This window comes from Doryrhamphus excisus, chromosome 4 (assembly GCF_030265055.1).
Source record: "Doryrhamphus excisus isolate RoL2022-K1 chromosome 4, RoL_Dexc_1.0, whole genome shotgun sequence".
NCBI classification, from domain to species: Eukaryota; Metazoa; Chordata; class Actinopteri; order Syngnathiformes; family Syngnathidae; genus Doryrhamphus; species Doryrhamphus excisus.
Genome location: NC_080469.1, coordinates 16,695,094 through 16,716,905, shown reverse-complemented (window position 1 = coordinate 16,716,905; position 21,812 = coordinate 16,695,094). Strand labels below are relative to the sequence as shown.

The 21,812-nt window shown below is 44.3% G+C and overlaps 3 protein-coding genes across 4 annotated transcripts; 2 read left to right on the top strand and 1 right to left on the bottom strand.

The window, feature by feature from the left end:
- Window positions 1-160: 160 nt before the first annotated feature.
- On the bottom strand, window positions 161-9,929 carry lzts3b (leucine zipper, putative tumor suppressor family member 3b). The gene is made up of 8 exons (XM_058069992.1): window positions 9,704-9,929; window positions 6,979-7,904; window positions 6,209-6,679; window positions 5,970-6,137; window positions 4,826-4,954; window positions 4,518-4,709; window positions 4,180-4,410; window positions 161-2,730 (listed from the first exon to the last, which is right to left on the bottom strand). The coding sequence occupies exons 2-8, from the start codon at window positions 7,783-7,785 to the stop codon at window positions 1,792-1,794; spliced, it is 2,937 nt and encodes a 978-aa protein (XP_057925975.1). The 5' UTR covers window positions 7,786-7,904; window positions 9,704-9,929; the 3' UTR covers window positions 161-1,791.
- Window positions 9,760-12,936, top strand: sprb (sepiapterin reductase b). Its single transcript, XM_058071767.1, has 5 exons — window positions 9,760-10,068; window positions 11,356-11,761; window positions 11,833-12,061; window positions 12,205-12,492; window positions 12,569-12,936. Exons 2-5 carry the CDS (start codon window positions 11,663-11,665, stop codon window positions 12,721-12,723), a joined length of 771 nt encoding a protein of 256 aa, XP_057927750.1. The 5' UTR covers window positions 9,760-10,068; window positions 11,356-11,662; the 3' UTR covers window positions 12,724-12,936.
- A 552-nt stretch (window positions 12,937-13,488) lies between these two features.
- smyd1b (SET and MYND domain containing 1b) lies at window positions 13,489-20,600 on the top strand. Of its 2 annotated transcripts, XM_058071142.1 has the most exons (10): window positions 13,489-13,756; window positions 14,186-14,362; window positions 15,398-15,611; window positions 17,388-17,518; window positions 17,656-17,694; window positions 18,351-18,546; window positions 19,703-19,795; window positions 19,871-20,034; window positions 20,123-20,291; window positions 20,419-20,600. In XM_058071142.1, exons 1-10 carry the CDS (start codon window positions 13,635-13,637, stop codon window positions 20,581-20,583), a joined length of 1,470 nt encoding a protein of 489 aa, XP_057927125.1. In that variant the 5' UTR covers window positions 13,489-13,634; the 3' UTR covers window positions 20,584-20,600. The 2 variants fall into 2 exon arrangements, with proteins under 2 accessions (XP_057927125.1, XP_057927126.1); XM_058071143.1 differs by lacking the exon at window positions 17,656-17,694.
- The last annotated feature ends 1,212 nt before the right edge of the window (window positions 20,601-21,812 follow it).

Genomic DNA, 21,812 nt, shown 5'->3' with positions numbered 1-21,812 from the left:
GCAAAGCTAATGTAACAAGACTGCAAGGGAAGCTCAGCTTCTGCAGGATTGGATGATCTGTCTGAGTTGGGATTCCCTTTTTGATTGACAGTTAAATGAGCGAATCAGCGATGTTGATGTCCAAGTTTGTCATTACGTTAATGCAATGCACAACAAGACCTGCTGAATTAATCACATTTATTCAGTCAGCTGATTTGAACAAAGATGTGGTTTATAATCAAGCCAGAACAATACTTAGTAACATAAATGTAAACAATAAATCTGAAACATGTATAAAATTGATAGCAATTTGTTCTCTAAATAATGCAAGACTGTAATAACGACATTTATCATCTACATCAAAAAGGAGCATCTCTTCTTTTTTGTACATGGTTGCTATGGTTACACCATTATGATAGGCCATCTACACGGTTTTTAATTGAAATAAAAAACACAAAAAGGAAAGCTCAATGGCACATTTTTTCATGTCGTTTCACCATATTTATAGTAACACGAATAAAGATGATAATACTATGAGATACCTCAGTGATAAGTTAATATTCTTGAGCAACATCTTTGTATGCTGGCATAAACAACACATATAAAAGCCATGTTATTCACATTGGAGTCTAATGTACATGTCAACTGGACATGATGTAGTGCAGTTCACCTGAATGCTCCCACTGTTCAGTCTAAATAAACTATGCAGATATACACCAAAGCTAAAACTCGCTTCCCTTTATGTCAAGCGTCATTGCTCATTTTACTCTGCTCAACATGAAAAAAGCCATTTTATCTTAATATATATTTACTTTCGGTATTGCCACTAGTCCCTCTGTCATCATTCCTCCATAAATGGAGCATACACACACATTCACACACACTTTTCCCCCATTCGCACACATGTACAATCTATAGTTATGTTATGCAACATACATTCTATATTTTTTTATACTTTGGATTATCGATTTCTTTCCTGCCATCAACCAAATTCAGATTGTGTGCTTCCATTTGTTGTCACTGTTTTACAGCTTCATGGAGGAGGAAAGGAACGTGATCTTGGAGCACCGTAATAGCTCAACAACGACCTCTGGTGTTCATTTTTAGTCACCGCAGGTGACCGTAAACTTCTGTCCATATACTCATATTTGGATTGGGTTGATTATCAAATAAATCTGTTTATTTCTTATTTTTTTTTTAGAAAAAAATAAGCTCTGTTGGATTGGAGGATATGTTTGAGTCATGCTTGGACATTGTGCATGAAATGTTATGACTTTAATGAAAAAGTCCAATGGTGTTTCGTCATGTGGTGTAAGTGGTTGGCCTATATAGATATCTATGTATATATATATATTTATAATCAAATCACTAAAAATGATATTCACACTTGATTTTCTTCTCTTTTTGTGATCCCCAGTGTTACTTATTCTCTTACACATGCTGGAAAAGATGGAGTAAGGCGCTCTCTGGCCAAAAATGCAGGTTAACGTCACACACTCTTGACCACTAGTTCTACTTGTACATTATACGACTGACACAGACTTACAATGAGTAATAAATATCGCATAATAATAATAATAATAATAATACTCTTGTTGTAATTTCTGACAATATCCCTGATTGTCTTGGTCCTTTTTTCTGGCATGGGCTATGAAATGACCATCATCTAAACGTTGTCATTTTGTTTTCCTGCAGTGTGGCACACGTTTTCACAAGCAAGTGGTGTGCAACTTGTGAAAAACTGTTTTCATCTGTTATCTGTTGTTGTATGAAATGTTCTTACTCGTATGTCGGAGTGGTGAAGTGTGTCGCTTAAATTTCGGTGGATTCTATCCTCTCTAATCGTGAAGGTCCTGCCCAAGGAGGGGCAAGCTGGTGGAGAGAAGGCGGGCCCTTCTGGTCCTCGCAAGGTGGGGAGAGGGTGAGGGCGATGGGGCCAGGGAGGGAGGATGGTGGCTGTGGAGAGAGAGCCGCAAGGGCTTGTGGTGGTGGGGGTGGTGGAGAACTGGAGGAGGAGGAGGGGGAGGAGTTGGTGACAGTTGTGGTAGCGGCAGTGGCGGCGGTGCTGGGTTTGGCTCCCAGTTGGCTCATACGTTTCTCCAATGCCTGATTCTTCTGCAGGGTCTCTACGTAGCTCAGCTGCAGCTGCGCCTGGTATTTCAACACCCGCTCCTTCTCGTCCTGCCAGGTGTGTCGCTCCTGGTCAAAGTTGAGAGCCTGGCGCTCGCGTTGTTGCCTCTCGAGGCGCAGGGCGGCCTGCAACTGCTCCAGCTGCCTGCGCAGCTCACCCGACTCATCCCAGTGAGCATCCTGGAGCCGCTGTGACTGGTGGGCCTCCTGACAGAGCTGGGCCTCGTGGCGGAGCTGGGCTTCTTGGCGGAGCTGGGCTTCGTGGCGGAGCTGGGCCTCCTGGCGGAGCTGGGCCTCCGGACGGATGTGCATGTCCTGCTGCATCTGTTGCTGCTGCCATTGAGCTTCCTCACGTTGCTGCCTCTGAGCCTCCTGCCTCTGGGCTTTGGCTTCGTCACTCTGAAGACTCAGCAGAGTGTCGGACGTCGGGGGGAGAGAGTTGGTGGAGGGATCTGTTGGGGTTCGTGAACAGTGGACGACCCCCCAGGGCGGCAAGAGGCCCGCCGCTGCTAGGTTTGGGCTCACGACAACCTCGGCACCTCTGCTGACTTCATTTAGAGCTCGTTTTAGGCTCAGCACCTCTGCCTCAAAAACACCCAGCTTCTCTCGGAGGATGGAGACCTGTCGGCACAAAGTTGTTGGTTAAACCGTTGCCTTTGAAGTTATCGGCAGTTATCAAACATTGCTCCCTCGCTCTACAACGAAAAATTCACTGATTAATTCATTCATTTCTACCGCTTATTCTCACAAGGGTCGCGGGGGTGCTGGAGCCTAACCCAGCTGACTTGGGGAGAGAGGCGGTGTACACTCTGGACTGGTCGCCAGCCAATCACAGGGCACATATAGACAAACAACCATTCACACTCACATTCATACCTATGGACAATTTGGAGTCGCCAATTAACCTAGCAACTAATTAATTTCTGAAAAAAAACATGAGAAAGGGAGGTAGCGATAATGGAACCGTGATTTTGCGAGGTATATTGGGTAATACGAATGCATATGTAACTATGTGGGTGTTATTTTATGCCTAGAGGGCTCTAATAATGTTAAAAATGTATTTAGAAGTACATAAGTCCGAAAATATATATTCAAAATATATATTTATAAAGAAGGAATCATACTTTGGGGAAATTCACTTCAAATTCACTTCACGCTGTCGAGTCTGGAACCAGTATACCTTACTGTATAGCTGATTCTTTTAAAAAAGTATTCACTTCACATTTGAAGAGAATTGTTCTTAATTTGGCCATCCGTTTAGCTATGGCATAAAGCACCCATACGCATATTTGATCTATGTAAGCTTCTTATGAGCTCACCCAGCACAAAAGATAAAATTGTTTTGGCTTTGGCTAAATGTTGTTCAATCCCCACTTCAGCATGCTCCCTTTCCTCCTTACCAGGAAGGATTTTGGTGGATTAGAATTTCAATTATTTGGATTTACCGGAAACCTTCTAGATCCAGCAGTTGCACTTATTGGAAATTATACAATGCGTTTTGTTCTTTTCTTTGTTTTATGTTTATGGTTTATATAGCAGGGTATTCAATTCAAGACTCATGTCTTATTAGCAGAGGCTAATAATGAGCCTTACCCACTCTGGTCATTTTATTGGGTAGAGTGGAGTGCAGCAATTGTACACCACTGCAAGCTACAACAACATGAATGTAAATATTGTAAAAGTAACTTTTCACTACTTAAGGCTGCACCGTGTAGAAGTGGTTAGCACGCAGGCCTCACAGCTAGGAGACCCGAGTTCAATTCCACACTCGGCCATCTCTGTGTGGAGTTTGCATGTTCTCCCCGTACGTGCGTGGGTTTTCTCCGGGTACTCCGGTTTCCTCCCACATTCCAAAAACATGCTAGGTTAATTGGCGACTCCAAATTGTCCATAGGTATGAATGTGAGTGTGAATGGTTGTTTGTCTATATGTGCCCTGTGATTGGCTGGCGACCAGTCCAGGGTGTACCCCGCCTCTCGCCCAAAGACAGCTGGGATAGGCTCCAGCACCCCCGCGACCTTCATGAGGATAAGCGGTAGAAAATGAATGAATGAACTTTTCAGTCCTCACCTCTGACAGCGTCCTCCTCAGCTCTGCCTCACACTTCTCCAGCTCATGACTTTTGGTGCTATAGGACTCCTTCAATCCGAGCATGGCCTCCTCCTGCTCTCTCAGCTGGGCGTTGAGCTCCTTCAGTTGGCCCCTCAGAGCCACCATCTCTCCGGCCCGCTGGGTGACTTCGGCCTGGCTTTCTCTCAGCTGCTGCTTGAGCAGGGAGATCTCGCCGGCCTTCTGACACACCTAACACGTAAAAAGGGTGAATTTTTAGAACCAACTGTACAGGGCTGAATTCATGCTTAACTTGCTGACCAATGAATAAACATAATACGTATATGACAGGATCTCACCTCCCACTTGGTCTCTTCCAGACGTGGCAATATGTCAGCCTGCTCCTTCCTGTAATCCAAACACTTTCTCTCCAGCTCCTCTCTCTGGGCAAGCAGGGCAGCCATTTCCTCCTGGAGCCTCCTCTTGTCCTGGGACAAACGGGTTATCTGGGCTTGCAGGGCGGTCTGCGAGCGTTGAGCACGCCGTGTCACCTGCCAATAAACACAAAGTAAGATTTGTGCACATCCTGTATTAAGTACCATGCAAATTTTCATGATTCTTGGGTCCCTGAACTGTCAATAGAGTAGTAGTTGTAGTAGTAGTTTACCTGCTGCAGGCGCGAAGCATAGTTCTGTCTCAGCTCGTCCATCTGCCGCTCCCACACACGCTGCTTTTCCTCAAACACCTGAATGATGGCGGCTTCACTTTGGTCCAGGTTGCGGCGCATGTGTTGCACCTATATGGGAAAGGAGTATGTGGAGGTCAAACAGAATAGAAGAAGAACAGAAGCAATTTTATGTCAAAACTTTGTCCTTTGAGGCACAATATAATAATAATTGGTTGAAGCAGATGGCCGTCCCATTCTTGCTTCCACAGCACTTTTGTTTGGTGCTATTTAAATAAACTGAGGTCATACCCAGCCAGGCTCAGTCCAAAGTGTTGTGTTGGTACATTTTTTAATTTTATTTTTAGATTCACCCCTGCTCATAAAAACATTATAACAATAGATCGTATGGTACCTCTGCTTCTCAACACACCTCATACGAGATAATGGGGAACGAGTAGGCACCAAGATGTAACCACAGACAATGAGAGTATATATACGTCTGTAGTGCTTCTGTAGTGAAGTTGTGAGAACTGATTGATTGGGACTTGCTATGGAGCCTGGAATCGAACAGTTCTGTTTTACCGTTTTACCCGTCCACACACAAACACTGACTCTGAGTTTTGAAAACGCATAGAAATATGGCCTCAAAGTATTCATACATGTGTCATGTAAATTAGACATCTTATGACCTAATCTAACCCGCCCTCATAGTCCTACGGGAAATGGTCTACATCTTTCACCCTAAGTCAGCTGAGATAGAAGAAACTTTGTTCATTCATTTTCTCCCGCTTATCCTCACGAGGGGGTGCTGGACCCTATCCCAACTGTCTTCGGGCGAAAGGCGGGGTACACCCTGGACTGGTGGCCAATCACAGGGCACATATAGACAAACAACCATTCACACTCACATTCATACCTATGGACAATTTAGAGTCACCAATTAACCTAGCATGTTTTTGGAATGTGGGAGGAAACCGGAAAACCCACGCATGCACGGGGAAACATGCAAACTCCACACAGAGATGGCTGTGGTTGGAATCGAACTTGGGTCTCCTAGCTGAGAGGCCTGCGTGCTAACCACTTGTCTGCCATGCAGTGCGAAACTTCAATCTTGATATTGCTTGAAAACCTGCATACATCTGACCTCTTGCTCTTTCTCCCACAAGCGGTCCTCCAGATCCTGGATGATGTCATCGGATGATGGGGAGGGACGTAGCGGCCCTGGTGCATCACTCAGGTGACTCAGCCTTTGATAGGAGGAGGAGCTCTTTCCCGACGAGGATCGACCGCTGTCCGAGGCGCAAAGTCCATTCTGGTGGAAAACGACACAATTCATGAGCGCCGGTGTCCTAAATGTGAGGTCCATGTCTGTATAGTACCTACTTGGTAGCCAGGCTTGTCCAAGCCCGCAGCCGCCCCAGCCATGCCCAATCTGTTGATGTGGCTTGTGGAAGCACTCAGCGGCCCCAGAACGGCTGGAGGTCCACAACCAGATCCCGAGCCCGTGTAGGTGGGTAGGCTAGTTAGAGAGTTCCTGCCTGAGTCGGACATCCCTCCCTGAACCACCTCGTTACTGTTTCCTGCTCCCTCACCCCTGCTGACTCTCACCGGGCTTTCCTGGTCCAGAAGCAAGGCCTCTGGGACCTCTCCTGACTCTCCCCCACCTCCACCGTCCCTGCCTCCTCTCCTGCCACCACCTCTTCCCTCACAGAAGCCCTCTCCCCTCCCCTCGCTTTTGCCTTCACTGCCAGCCCCGCCTGCCTGGCCCACCAGGTTCTGCATGGAGTGGAAACTCTTTGGAACCACCGGTTTGAAGGCAGAGGGACGAACCAGGCCGGAATCTCTCTGCATTGCCTGGAAAATAAAATATATTACATACATGAGATATTACATACATAAGAAATAAAGCAGAAAGAGATGACAAAGGAAAGAGTCTTTCTAAGCCATGATGAATGATGGGGTACATCCTGGATTGATCACCTGTCAATCACTATTCTCATTTCCAGAGTCCAGATTGTACCACATCGCTCACACCAAGTCAGCTGGGATAGACTCCAGCTTCTCCATCACCCTGACCAGGATAAGTGGTATAGAAGATGGATGGATGAAAAAGTTCGTAAAATATCACAACAAGGTATCCAGGGGAACGGTACCTGCTCCAGTTTTCCTGAGACCGCCATGATTTTGGGTGGGTTGTGACCTGCTGGATTGTTCTCCCCGTCGTTCCTGGCTGCCACCATCTCTCTGTGCTGGTGCTGATTGATCCCAACGCTGTTCTTCTCGTTTCCACCTCGGCCCACGATGTTCCCGCAAACATCCAGACCCGCGGCCTGCATTTCCCGCTCCCTCTCCCGTTCCAGTCGTTCCCCCTCCAGCCTCTCCCGCTCCCTTTCCCTCTCTCTTTCCCGCTCCCTCTCCCGCTCTCTCTCGATCTTCTCCCTCTCAATTCTTTCCCTTTCCCTCTCCCGGGCTCTCTCCCGTTCTCTCTCCCGCTCTCGCTCCAGCCTCTCCCTTTCCACCCGTTCCCGCTCTCTCTCCCTGTTCCTTTCCCGCTCTCGCTCCCTTTCCAACCTCTCCCGGTCCCAGTCTCGGTCCCGGTCCCTGTCTCTTCCCCGTTCACGTTGTCTCTCCCACTCCCTCCTGAGCGCCACGTTGCCACAGTCCAGCTGGTTGTTGTTGTTGGGAGCCGCCATGGTACATTCCGTGTTGGTGGTGGATGCCGTTTCAGTGGGCCGGTCGGTACAGGTGCCGGTCCCGATACTAACGCTCCCTCGCTCGTCGCTAGAGGCCGTCCCGTCGGATATAGTGGCGGGGGGGCGGGGCAGACGCTCTGCGCTGCAGCTGCGGTCGCCAGGGCAACGACGTGAAAGAGGAGGGGCGCGGGGCAGCGTGGTCCTCGTGCCTACGGACTTCATGGCAAACTCCTGCTCGCCTGCCACCCCACTGCCAACACTGCCCATAGTGAGGGGGTCAAAGGTGAGGGGTTAGAGGTTAGGAGTCAGGATTGGGGAGGGTCACAGATACATTTGGATGCAGTGTGGGTCATCACAACCTAATGCAGGTAGTGGGGGCACACACACTAGAGGACACAGAGAAATGAAAGGAGTTATACAATATTGTTATTGCATGGAGAGGGTTAGAAGCAGACGACTACACGGATGTGCATCAGAGAAATGATTGGTGGAACTGGCATGAATTTAACCCTACTGGATGCATTTTGCTTAAGCTGGCATAAAATCAGGATAAAATTTCCACAGACAATGTAAGTACAGCTACCATGTTCAACTAAGACAAATGTTTCTGAGTGTGTTTTGAACGGCAAAAATGTTCATTTAGAAGCGGACTAGTATAAAATTTAACAATTCCACAGCTTTAAATAACCATCTCTTTAACATGACAGCACATACTGATGTTTACGCTACATGGGGGGCCACTGGGACCCTAATCGCGCTTCTGTTGACAGTCACCTAAGCTGCAATACCCACATATAATACAGTGAAACGCCCCCCAACAGTCAACAATATGCTGGATATAATATGCCAGACAGGCCATACATTCATTGCTGAAGAACAGTCAGTATTTTAAGGATTAACTCCACTTTTTTGCTTTTTCCTGGGCTTATTAGATGGTGGACAGTGTGGTGATGGAAACAGAACATGTGTCTGTCAAGAGTCTCTAAAGTCTCTAGTATTCATCTATTCATTTTCTACCGCTTATCCTCACGAGGGTCGCGGGGGTGCTGGAGCCTATCCCAGCTGTCTTCGGGCGAGAGGCGAGTACACCCTGGACTGGTGGCCAGCCAATCACAGGGCACATATAGACAAACAACCATTCACACTCACATTCATACCTATGGACAATTTGGAGTCGCCAATTAACCTAGCATGTTTTTGGAATGTGGGAGGAAACCGGAGTACCCGGAGAAAAGCCACGCATGCACAGGGAGAACATGCAAATTCCACACAGAGATGGCCGAGGGTGGAATTGAACTTGGGTCTCCTAGCTCTGAGGTCTGCGTGCTAACCACTCTTCCACCGTGCAAAAGTCTCAAGTAGTTTTACTTTATTTTAGTTTTATTTTACTGTGTTTAACCCATCTTTATACAATTTGCAAGGTAGTTAAGAATGTAACAGTGAAACTCTGTCTATACGAACTGTTGAGCGCACTTTCACGTGACAAATTGAAATCAATGATACACTCAATGGCGACGTCACTTAATACACTTACACAACGTTTCAGAAATGTATATTTATGACGCTCAGTTCCGACCATATCTCACTGAGGTATTAATTTAATACAAGTAGTTTGCACTGGTGTAGAACTGCACTGCATCATACTGAGAGGTGTTTCTAATAATATGACCATCTTATTTATATGGGGGGGGGGGGGGGGGGGGGGGCATTAGATTGTGGAAGCGTGGCTAATGTTGTCTAAATATCATATATTATGAACACCATCATCAAAACACACTCCAGAATGTTATTTTGTTGTTAGTTGGATAGTATTGTACTAGCAGCAGTAATGTAGTAGTAGTAGTAAAATATTCTATCTATATAGGTGCCTGAGTGCCTCCATCCCCTCCCCTCACGACTCCCCTCTCTCTCTCTCCCCTTTTCTCTGCATCCCTGGGCGGCAAGGGCGGCTTTAGCAGCATCCGCATCGAGCCCTCATTGCACCGCGCTTCCACGCACTCACTAGGCCCCACGCGTGGAATCCAAACCCCCTCCTCGCATCTCAGTGAAACCCACGGTCCTTGTTGACGGCGAAATTCAAACGCAGCACCTCTTGATGTTTTTCATTCTTTTTTCAGCGACTGTATATAGCACACTGGCGTTACGCGGCGCTCCAATCGTCAAAAGGATGTTTTTTTTTACTCACTTATTGTTTTGCAGATCCGCAAACCGTGCAAGGAAGACGGGATCGGCGTCGTTTGTTATGGTGTCAGTACCGGTTCTTATGGGCCCGGTGCATTCTGCGATGCCGCCGCGCGTCGGTGGTGCTGGGGAGATGCAGCGACTTCGACCGCTGTCAGCGTCGGATGCTGATGATGGAGTCGGTTCGGTTGATACGCGCATCAGCTGAGAGACACACACCCACCTCTGGACCCGCCCCTCCGGCGAACATGATGCAAACGCCCCCTTTTGGCTTACAGCCAGTCGGTGGTATCCCTCGGGAGAGGGGCCTGCTTGGATTGGATGGGTTGTTGAAACAGGTTGGACAAAATATTAGGCACACCTCCCCAGGTAATCGCAATTTTAGAAACACCCCTCTGTATATGATGCAATACACTTCTGCCATCACAATAACAAAATATTGTATATTATGAATACTTCTCTGACAGTAACAGTAACATTATTCTAAAATTATTTGTGCTAAATAATAATGGATTACTGGAAAGGAAAGCATATTTATAACTAACTTGCTGGCATTTAACCAGTATGACGTAATAGGAAATTTGCATAGAAAAACATACAGCATGCACCCTTGAGATGCTACACACTTCTGGCCACCAGAGAGCGCCATCATCTTGGAAGAAAGCGTTTCTCTTGTGTTTTGTCTGCTAACTGCAAAATCACTCTATTATGACTTTATTCCTATAATATTAGAACCTTTACACAAACTACCTTTCCAAAAATTACAATCTCATATTGTTTTGTTTGTTTTTCAGAACTTACGAAAATGACACTCGTTCAATCCCCGCCATTTTTCAATAGCCGTCCCTCTCGGTATCAATAATTTGGGATGATTTTGACTGATATTGTGTCCTCGGGCTATATAGACATATACCAAAAGAATAATTTATTTTTATAATTATTATATTTTTTTTAGTATCAGCAGTAAAACATATGTGAGTTTCAGCAAAATATCAATTCTGGAAAAAAAGGGGCAAAAAAAAAAGCATAACTTTGACTTTGACTCAAATTTAGCCATATATATATATACAGCTATCAAAACCGATAAACAACACAAAATGGTTGTTTTACATGAAAATAATTTTATTTTAACAAATATGACACCATGAACTATTTACAATTTTCCTGAACAGTGTGTGCGTTAGGATTTTCCTTCACTGTGTATCCTCCTACGCGGTGCGTGGCGAGATGTCTTTCCACTTCCTCCCATTTGAGTGCACTGTTGCCACCTTGCGGCCATTTTTTCAGCTTCAAACTACATCAAACATGATCTCTGCTATTGTGAAGTTGCATCATTACGTCTTTGTGCCTCATGTTCAAAAAACATACAAATACGTATTTGGGAGCGAGCGGCTAGTCATCACGTGTTGTTGCGCTGTTGAGTCGGAACGAACTCGAACATGAGTGACCGGGTCTATGCACAGGGGGAGATCACAGGCTAACGACCCATTGACCGAAATGAACAGATCTTTTTACTGAATTAACCGGAATGACCCGGTTCACTGAAATGAACGGTTTTGACCACCACTAGTCCTGACACTGTTCCGCTGGACTGTAGCGTTTTTGTATCCTTGTTAAAACATATTACATTCCTCCTTCTGTAATTGTACCCTACAGCCACAACTTCTCCTTCCTCCCCCTGCCTATGGGTGCGACCGCAGTTGCCTTTGACGAGTCACACTGCTAGTGATGGAAAATTAATGTAAATTTGGTAAGCAGAACACATTCCGTGTCCAGTGTAAAATGTAGCCAGGAGCGGAAGTATGAAAGTCTTTTCAGTGTAAAATGTAGAGCATGAAATCACTTTGTGTTGGCTGTTCTCGCAGGCCTATAAAAGCATCACAGTGCTCACATTCTGCATTCGTCCTGCTCCCTTCTTTCACTTTGCTGCCTCTTTCCTGTCATTTCAACAACATTGGGAGACATGTCTGAAGTCCTTGCTGCAAGCGCCAGCACTTTGGGACGGTGCATGTGCATCATCACTGGAGCCTCGAAGGGATTCGGAAGGGCTCTGGCACACCTTGTAAGTTGTTGACTTTTTCGGGAATTAAAAAAAAAACATACACAACGTGACCATGTCATGTGTTCTTCCAGGCGTCAAAGGATCTGAAGCCCGGTTCCGTCCTGCTGCTGGTGGCACGCTCCAGATGGTTGCTCCAGGAGCTGAAGGAAGAAATGCACAGCCTGAAAGAAGGCCAGGACCTAACAGTTCAATGCGTAGCAGCCGACCTGAGCACCAAAGAAGGCGTGAAGGACACGGTAGACATGGCGAGACAGTATACAGGGAATGAAATAGATCATGTGCTTCTTGTCAATAACGCTGGTAAGTCTTGCTTTGGGAGTAGACTGAGCATGTCAACATGTTACTTCAGTATACTGACACACACTGTCACACAAAATATTATTTACAAGGTCAAACCATCTTGAAGAACCATGTTTAACATTTACCATTCCTCTTTTGACCAGCCTCTTTGGGTGACATCTCCCCATTTGAGAGCTTCACTGACCTCGACCAGGTGAACGCCTACCTGGCCCTCAACGTCAGCTCCACATTGGTGCTGACTGCAGGCGTCTTGCAGGCCTTTCCACCCAGATCGGGCTTGCAATGGCGCGTGGTCAACTGCTCCTCGACGTTTGCACTGGAGGCTCTGCCTTCCTGGGTGCTGTACTGCAGTGCCAAAGCAGCCAGGGAGATGATGTTCAGGGTTCTGGCAGCCGAGAATCCTAATGTCAAAGTGCTCAGCTACGCACCAGGTACACTTTTTGGCACGAAAAGCTTTAACAGGTGAAAGGAGAAGGAATCACAGGATATAATCTCCTCATCTTCCAGGTCCAATGGATACAGAGATGCAGGAGACTATTCGGAGGTTGACGGGCATCCAGTATCAGCTGAATCCGTGCAAGGAATCCGCAACAAAATTGATGAAGGTTCTTTTGAACAATGACTTTGCCTCGGGGGCACACCTCGACTTCTTTCAGTTGTGATCACAATATGATGTTTAACTCATTTATTCCTGTTTTTCAAAACAGGGACAATATGATTTGTTTTGAATGTGGCCTAGAATTCCTGGCGGCACCCCTGTTAGCAACTTGTTATGGCTCTACGTTGCCATCAACACTGGCAAAAGCCAGTACTGTACTACACTGCAATATTTGTAGTGACTGATCAGCCACATCTGCTAAATGTTAACAATGCATCTTGCCAATAAATCAGAAAGACTGTTTATTGTTCTTATGAATGATGTCCCACTTGTAGGGAACAATTATTATCATCTACAGCACAGGCTTCCACAGCAACAGTTGCTGACTGATCTGTGTGTGTTCGAAAGCACCAGAACAGTTGGGGTTGGGTGGAGTGGGGGGCAGGTCAACGTTGTGTGTGGCAATCTTCTCGCAGCTGTCCAACATCCCCACAGACTCCTGACAGGCAGAAACAAGTGAGGGACAAAAATAACCCTGTGAGACCTGGCACCTACCAACTCATTGCTACTGTGGGGGATTTTGCTCCCTGCTAAGTTGACATCCATACCAACCGTGTCCCCTTAAAGGGCCACAGTGAATGAAAAGTTTTTTTTCCGATAATTCCTGAACTAGCTTGGATCTCGGGACACTTTGTCCTCATGAGACACATCATGTTTGTCAGAGAAAAGACCCCAACCCATGTTATGCACCTTAGTGGTCTAGCTCAAGTTGATGGCTATTTTAAGTAGCTTAGCTATGCACTGTGCAGTTGTCTTTCTAGGAGGACCCCAGAGGAACTCGATTGGTCTGTGGCATCCTGAACCGATCCAGCCCCCCGCCACCAGTAGGACAATCCTCTCACCCTCCTTCGCTGGACCCAGCTTGTCCAGCAGCATCTCAGGAAGCAGTACCAAAGAAGAAGCAGTGTCGCAGCCATGGACAGTGTGGCGATATTTGACTCACCTGGAAAGGGGAGGGGCCTGAAGGCCAACAAGGAGTTTTGGGCTGGAGATGTCATTTTTTCTGAACTCAGTCTGGCAGCTGTTGTCTTTGACAGGTACGGACAAGGGGGGGATGGGACAGAAGTGGTCTGTAAATCAACCTCAAATTGGCTCTTTTAATGCTAAAACATATGCTATTTACAAGTATTTTTATTGTAATTTAATCATACAATCATTTTATAAGCCAAATTTCTGGAATGATGACAAAAGTATGTGGACGCCTTGAGAAAAACCTGAACATACTAGTTAGTATATGGTGCAATACAGCTGCAAACTACAAACACAATATTACACATATTGTTCCATGGATACGCCTCTGAAATTGTCTTTAGTACATTCTGTGAGGGCTGAAAATGTGTCAATTTGTATTGATCATGAATTAGGCAATTTCCTGGCAATAGTTGTTTTGATTGATGGACTGTATATTTGAATATTATAGCAAGAAGTGAAACAAATGACAATATCATGGCTACTGTATTTTGCAGCCTTGCAGAGCGTATTTGCCACAGCTGTTTCCGCAGACAAGACAAACTCCAGAGATGCGGCCAGTGCAAGTTTGCTCACTATTGCGACCGCACCTGTCAGAGGGCCGGCTGGGCCGAACACAAGCAAGAATGCGCTGCCATCAAAACCTACGGCAAAGCGCCCAATGAGAACATTCGGTGAGTGAAAGAACATGTATGCCGCTGCTTTACTTTTTTCCATAAGTGTTACACCCCAACAAGAGGAAATATTTAAAGTTCCATCTTATACTATTCATTCATTCATTCATTCATTTTCTACCGCTTATCACTGGGTCACGGGGTGCTGGAGCCTATCCCAGCTGTCTTTGGGCAAGAGGCGGGGTACACCCTGGACTGGTCGCCAGCCAATCACAGGATATACACATATAGACAAACAACCATTCACACGCACTCACTTGAACGTGCAACACTCCTGATGAAATTCATTCATTCATTCATTCATTCATTTTCTACCGCTTATCCTCACAAGGGTCACAGGGGTGCTGGAGCCTATCCCAGCTGTCTTCGGGCGAGAGGCGGGGTACACCCTGGACTGGTGGCCAGCCAATCACAGGGCACATATAGACAAACAACCATTCACACTCACATTCATACCTATGGACAATTTGGAGTGGCCAATTAACCTAGCATGTTTTTGGAATGTGGGAGGAAACCGGAGAACCCGGAGAAAACCCACGCATGCACGGGGAGAACATGCAAACTCCACACAGAGATGGCCGAGGGTGAATTGAACCCTGGTCTCCTCGCTGTGAGGTCTGCACGCTAACCACTCGACCGCCGTGCCGCCCCCTCCTGATAAAATTACAAATAAAAATCTAATTAAATAATACTTTAATACTTATTTTGAAAGTTGCATATTTTTATGTGGCACAAACATCCGTCTCAGAAGAAATCACACAAGGTGCTATGCAAGTGAATCGACTCATAAGAACTTGAGTCAGTTCCAACTTCTTGCCTCTACAGACATAACTAATCAATCATGAGTTCTGTAAGAGGTAGATGACTCGTTTTTAAGACTTTTAAACCACCTCCGTTTTTTATGTTGATGATGATGTTAAAGAGTAATTCTGAGTACATTTGTTTGGTCTTGCTACTTTTAACCAGAGTGTTCCACATTCAAGCAAAGGTCATCTGTGTGTTCACTTATAATGAATCAAATGTCTCCACGTGCAGCTTGGTGGCACGCATCATGTGGCGTTTGGACAAGGATGGCAGCGTGGTGTCAGACATGCAGCTGACCACGCTGGACGAGCTGGAGGACCACATTGAGGACATGCAGGAGGACGAGCTGAAGGAGTTCAAAGTGGACATTCACAACTTCCTAGACTACTGGCCTCGGAACAGCAAACAGCACACCAGTGACGTCATCTCACACGTCTTCGGACTGGTGCGTTTGTTTGCTTCTTTCAATTTTCAAAGCTAAAATGTTCAGAGTTCACGTTTAGGATAGTTTTAAAATAGAAAATACTACAAAAAAACTAAAATAAAAAAAAAGATTGACAATCGAGAAAGCTTTGTCTGCACGTTGGCATGTGTAGCTGCTCTATCGGAGTCTACAAATACAAATAATAATTTTTGAAACGCTAAACCAGCCATTATCAAATCGCAAACCCACTGATAGCCCTCTACAAACAAATGAAAAACACCTAAGGCACCAGGCGCGACAAAACAAGTTAATATGAGCTAGCTAACAACGGACGTCATGGGAAATACCTATTTTGATGTTTAACCCTGACAAAAAACACAAAAAGTGTTCCTTTTACATACCTGACTTGTATATTAACCAATCTACAGCGATGTTATTATTGTAGCAGCTAACATGAAAAACTATTTTTATATGGTGGAGTAACACGACTCCACCGAAGCACTAGTCTCAGCATCATTCACAGACGGAATAGTGGATACCTAGTTCTCAATTTCGCTACAAAGACTCAACAAGATGCTTATTTGCCATCAGGATTTTTTATCTGAATACTGGAGCATACGTTCTGTGCTGCAAGACACAGCCATCCCAAGGAGAGTGGAAATAGTGTACATCAAACAATGCAATGTTGTTGGAATTTTTTTTTGAGGTCTTCATAGTCAAAATAGTTGTGTCCCAATGACTAGCTAGCTCATATTAACTTGTTTTCTCGTGTTATAATGCACAGAAAAGGGAAATAAATATGTGTTCATCTTTCACATAAGGATTGTGAATGATGGGCAAAATTCCCCAAAAAGTGCACTTCCCCTTTAAGATTAGCTCAGTCGGCCATTTTGTTTTAAATGTAGTATTCAGCATTCCAAATTAGTTTGACTTGCATTGTCTATCACAATAGTTTCTTTAGTAACCTTTTGTAGACATCTGTTAAACTTGTGACTGATTAATAAATAAAAAAGAGCTTTGGCAATGACAAGCAACATGTACTTTGACCTCAGCTGCGGCAGACATCTTATTTTGGGTTGCATTCAAAATGAGTCATCCTGGGTTTATGGCAAGCGTCTTTTAGCTTTTGACCAAGCAGCTGAGAATCAGATGTTGTCATATTAAGGTTTAATAGCTGATAACAGCCGACCCTCGATGTACTATAAATGTTAATGATCAACAAGATGTACATAAGAGGAAATCAAGCATCTCGGTGAGTGTGACATCAGTGTTCGCTAGGTGATAACATGATTGATTTAGTGCATGAAGGATGGAACCTAATGGTCAAGACAAGTCATAAATGGCTTTACGGTCATGTAAAAAAAAAACAAATGGGGCCTGGTATCCTAATTTTGACATGTGTGGCTTATTGGTAATTAGTTTAGTATTAGTATTTAGTATTTATGGTATTAGTCAAGACATTTTGCTTGGCGGCGGCCATGTTTTTGCTCAGATATGTGCTTGTCAGTCCCCTAAATTGGTGTGCCAAAATTCATGGTGATTATAAACACCCTAATGTTCTAGAAAGGAGTTTATAGAGAGTATTGTGCTGTGTGAGAAACGTCTAATTTGTTAGCTATTGTAGGTAGGTCGGGTTTGCCGCATTTTTACCCTTTTTCATGCGGCATTTCAGAGGCGGAAGGGTTACACTCCAAAATCAAGTACACACTGACTGTATTTCTCTTGTTGTTCAGACACAGGTGCACCTTTTCATTCTTATTTTATGTTATTTTTCACCTTTCTAATTCCTACTCGTAGATTAACTGCAACGGCTTCACGGTTAGCGACCAGCGGGGTCTTCAGGCCGTAGGGGTGGGCCTGTTCCCTAATCTGTGTCTTGTTAATCATGACTGCTGGCCCAACTGCACTGTCATTCTCAACCACGGCAAGTAAGTCATGTGCGTTGGTGCCTGGATCATGTCTATAACACCTAACTGGACATTTGTTGTTGTTGTATGTGATGTTGTGTTATATGTGTGTGTGTGTGTGTGTATGTGTGTAAAACTGCTCCCTGTTTGTCTTTCAGTCAATCAGCTGTGAATACTATTTTTCATTCTCAACGTAGGTGCGTTACCTCTAAAGATAAGCCTCGTGCGTGTGTGTTGTCTTTTAAAAATGGCACTGAGATCACCCTCCCATCTTTGTACCCCACCTGTCTGTACGTCAGGTCCAAACATCCTGCTATTTTAAACACTCATACCATCACGGGACACTTTATTCTCACATAATTCAACTTAATCTGCCTTTCTGGACTGATTAATCATCCACACAGAAGCTGCTTTGTCACTTTGTGTGCACAGTGTGAGTGCAGTGTGTGTTGTCTTTGTTTAACCACTGACCAAACAAAATTCTATCATAATAATAATAATGCCTCCAAAACAATGCACCGTAACCGTAACGCTCCAAAGCAACGACCCATTATCTCAACGAACCGAGTCAACAATAAATCCACAAGATATAATTACAACTCCTAAGTAGACTGTTACTATACATTATGCAGGGCAATGTTTTTATAGTTTAAGTACATGTATGTTTAAAGGGACTGATTGCTACTTTTAACAATGTTATATTACAGTATTCCTTCTCCAACCTTTACTGATTGGACTAAAAACACAGCATGGATTACAGTTTAATCATCACTCCAATAATAAATCCGCAATCCAAAACCTCAATAAGTGAAATGTGAGCAAATCAGCAGTGTTTCTTTGTCCTGGTCCTCAGGATTGAACTGCGTTCGTTGGGTAAAATCGCAGAGGGCGAGGAGCTGACTGTCTCCTATGTGGACTTCATAAACCTGTCGGAGGAGAGACAGAGACTGCTAAAGACGCAGTACTTCTTCGACTGCACGTGCCAACACTGCAAGAGCCGCATCAAAGACGACCTCAAGATGGGAGGGAGGGAGCAGGAAGACGTCAAGGTTGGCCCCTCGTTATGAAAATGTTGCTTTACCTTCTCTGATATGAGAAAGTAAATTCAAACTGGGTTGAATGGTTTGCCGCCACGTTTAGCAGAGACATGTCTGATAAGGGAAACATGAGAAGAGGGGTCACAGAGGCTATTTAAAGCAAAAGATAATTCCACCTAGTTGTTATCTGTGTGTAAACTGCTAATTATAGAAACCACCACATAGTTTCTTTATGTATTGTTACGGCAAACCACTAAGTGGTGTTTTTGTTTTTTGCAAATAAATGAAAAATCTTGAGTTTTTTACAAATACTACAAAAGGAGTCGGAAAAACAGCAAAAGTTATTTTGCTCAGATTTCTTTTCCTGCTTTCCATAGCCTCTTGGTGCAAGGCAGAATTCATACAGCTGTTAGCCACACAGGTGCCAACTAAAGAAGTACTAAAATACATATTAGGAAGGAAAAACAAGGAATGGGTTGCTTTAGTAAGATGATGGAATATAGTGTGCTATCAGGACGAGGCACCTCAGTAGGTCAAAGGTCTTATGATAAGAAATAATCAGGGCCTTGTCTTTATGGGCCTGGCCATTGCCCTTTGTTAAAGAACTATTGATGTCCTTATATAATCTCAGTGAGGGTATACAGTAATTCATTTTTCTAAAATATATCAGTTAATAATTCATACTGAGACCTATTTTTATTTTTATTTTCCTGCTGGGATAGGCTCCAGCACCCCTGCGACCCTTGTGAGGATAAACGGTAGAAAATGAATGAATGAATGAATGTGATTGCCTGATAATCGTCCGGGCCGATATTGACACATCTATAGCATTTTGACACACCTTTTTTAAATCCGACGGCCAATAAGAGATCGATTTAAAACCTTTCTGCCTGCACTGGCATCCTAGTTGAGCAGAGTATGCTAGTACGGCTGCATGTGTGTGCTTTAGGCTGTATGAGTGTGTTTACACCAACTGTCTCAAATGTGTAAACACAATAAACACAATAAAAATATCTTACACATTGGAATTGCATCTGTGACAGGGGTGTCTCGAGATATCATGTTACAATATCTTAATATCTTAGATTGGGGGAAAAAACTGTCTGGCAACAATAAACCATTAAGCTTAACTTGCAATAAAGCTCACCTTTTTTCTGGCTTCTCTCAGCCTTCAGAGGAACAAGTGAAAGAGGCAACTGATTATTGCTTTCAAATGCTGGACAAGATGGACGAGGCCCGATTAAAGGGAGACTACCACGAGGTAAACAATCACATGAGTTTCTTTTTTTGTACTTTCATGTTCCCTTCATATTTAATGCTCGCTTTATTCCCTCAGGTGGTGAAAATTTGCAGAACGTGCATAGAGAAAACAGAACCCGTTCTTGCAGACACTCACATCTACCTGCTGAGGATGTGGAGCACCATGAGTGAAGTGCAGGCCTACCTGCAGTACTTTGAAGATGCCGCAGACTACGCACGGAAAATGGTGGATGGTTACATGTAAGAAGAACCAAATCTTTTTAGCCACAAAGTGGCACACTTTGGGATGGTTTTGATGGATTACTGCAATCTTCCCATTGTCTGACAGGAAGCTGTACCACCCAAACAACCCCACTCTCGGGATGGCTGCCATGCGAGCAGGAGTCACCCACTGGCAAGCCGGACTGATCGAGGTTGGCCACGGGATGATATGCAAGGCCTATGCTATTCTCATGATCACACACGGCCCCATGCATCCCATCACCAAGGACTTGGAGGTAAAAAAAAATGATTCCGTCGCTTTTGAGGTCTTTTCTGAGAGATGTTATGTTGCCAACAGCCACCATAATTTTGCATCCTATAATATAAAATTTGAACACTTCTCTGTACTCTTTATCCCTGCAGTCCATGCGCATGCAGACAGAGATGGAGCTGAGGATGTTCAAGCAGAATGAGTATGTTTACCACAGCATGAGAGAAGCAGCCTTGAAGAACAGACCCATGACCATGATGCACGAACCCAAGTCAGTAGAAGACGGAATCAAGAATCTCTTCCATCGGAGAAAGTGATACAAAAAAATAAATAAAATCACCTGAAAATTTTATCTTGTCTCATGTTTTATGCCAAGGTAATGGACTGTTCAGGTAACTTTAAACAATCAGAGGCGTGCATGTTATGGTAATGGTTTAATTTCATTTGAACATGCATCAGATTACAATTGAATGCATCACATAATCAGTTCACAGTTCCACATGTCCAAAAGGAGTAGGAAGAACCAAAGCTTATTAAATCCTACCCCTCCATCTGGTGCTTTTACAATCAGTAACTGTTACATTTGTTCACTTCCTGCTTTCCTAATATAGTTTTTTTTTTTTTGTCACGTACCGAAGTACAAGGTGATATGCCCATACAATGACATAATGGGTACCATAGTATGTCAATATAGTGATATATATAGCACATCATGACTGGCTCAAGACTCTTCATCCTTGTATTTAGCAAACATCAACTGCTTGTATTGTTTCTTGAATTGGCTCATCGTTGTGCATTGTTTGAGTTCCTTATGTTGGTCACAGTCAGAAAAATTGGGGGAAAACCTGGGTCCATCTCTGTGTGGATTTTGCATGTTTCCCTGTGTGTGAGGGTAAAAACATATTAGGCTAATTGGCAACTCCAGATTGTCCATACTCTAGGTATGAATGTGAGTCGATGTGCCCTGCGATTGGTTGGCAACTACTCCAAGGTGTATGAAGTAGGAACACTACTATCTGCTGTGACCGTACCATTGCTGAAGTTTTTGGCAAATTATCCTCAATTGCTTTGACAACAGTTATGCAGGGATGCTTTCAATGTGTGGGTGAACCAGCTCAAACAACCACAATGTCCCTAGCAGTTTTATAGAGCAAATCAGTAGCATCCTCTGAAGTCCATAATTGTCACTAGAAAGCTAAAGTAGGCATATGTTTACTTTTACACAATCATTTCCTTATGCTTAAAGTAACGTAATGTTGGCATTATGAAATTATACTCATCTAAAGTATAAACAGCATAATTGTTAGTCGGCAACAAGGCAAAAGTTCCATCTTCACTGTTAGACATGCTGAGTTTTCCCTGAAAGCGCCATTTTTAGGGACAGAAACCTACATTTGCATACAAATGACAGGCCAAAACACATAGCAAAATATGTTTACAAAAATTTATATTCATGAGATCATGGCCTGAATTGAAATGAGCTACCTGTGTGCCAACTAGTTGACTGTTTCCATTAGACTTGCTACCTTCAGTGGTAGTCAGATAT

Coding starts and splice junctions, on each gene's coding strand:
- lzts3b (XM_058069992.1), bottom strand. CDS start 7,785: ATGGGCAGTGTTGGCAGTGGGGTGGCAGGCGAGCAGGAGTTTGCCATG. Junction 6,680..6,978: donor TCTCAGGAAAACTGGAGCAG/GTACCGTTCCCC, acceptor TTTATTTTCCAG/GCAATGCAGAGAGATTCCGG. Junction 4,955..5,969: donor TGTGGGAGAAAGAGCAAGAG/GTCAGATGTATG, acceptor TTTCCCATATAG/GTGCAACACATGCGCCGCAA.
- sprb (XM_058071767.1), top strand. CDS start 11,663: ATGTCTGAAGTCCTTGCTGCAAGCGCCAGCACTTTGGGACGGTGCATG. Junction 11,762..11,832: donor GAAGGGCTCTGGCACACCTT/GTAAGTTGTTGA, acceptor GTGTTCTTCCAG/GCGTCAAAGGATCTGAAGCC. Junction 12,062..12,204: donor GCTTCTTGTCAATAACGCTG/GTAAGTCTTGCT, acceptor TCTTTTGACCAG/CCTCTTTGGGTGACATCTCC.
- smyd1b (XM_058071142.1), top strand. CDS start 13,635: ATGGACAGTGTGGCGATATTTGACTCACCTGGAAAGGGGAGGGGCCTG. Junction 15,612..17,387: donor TCTCACACGTCTTCGGACTG/GTGCGTTTGTTT, acceptor TCCTACTCGTAG/ATTAACTGCAACGGCTTCAC. Junction 20,035..20,122: donor AAAATGGTGGATGGTTACAT/GTAAGAAGAACC, acceptor ATTGTCTGACAG/GAAGCTGTACCACCCAAACA.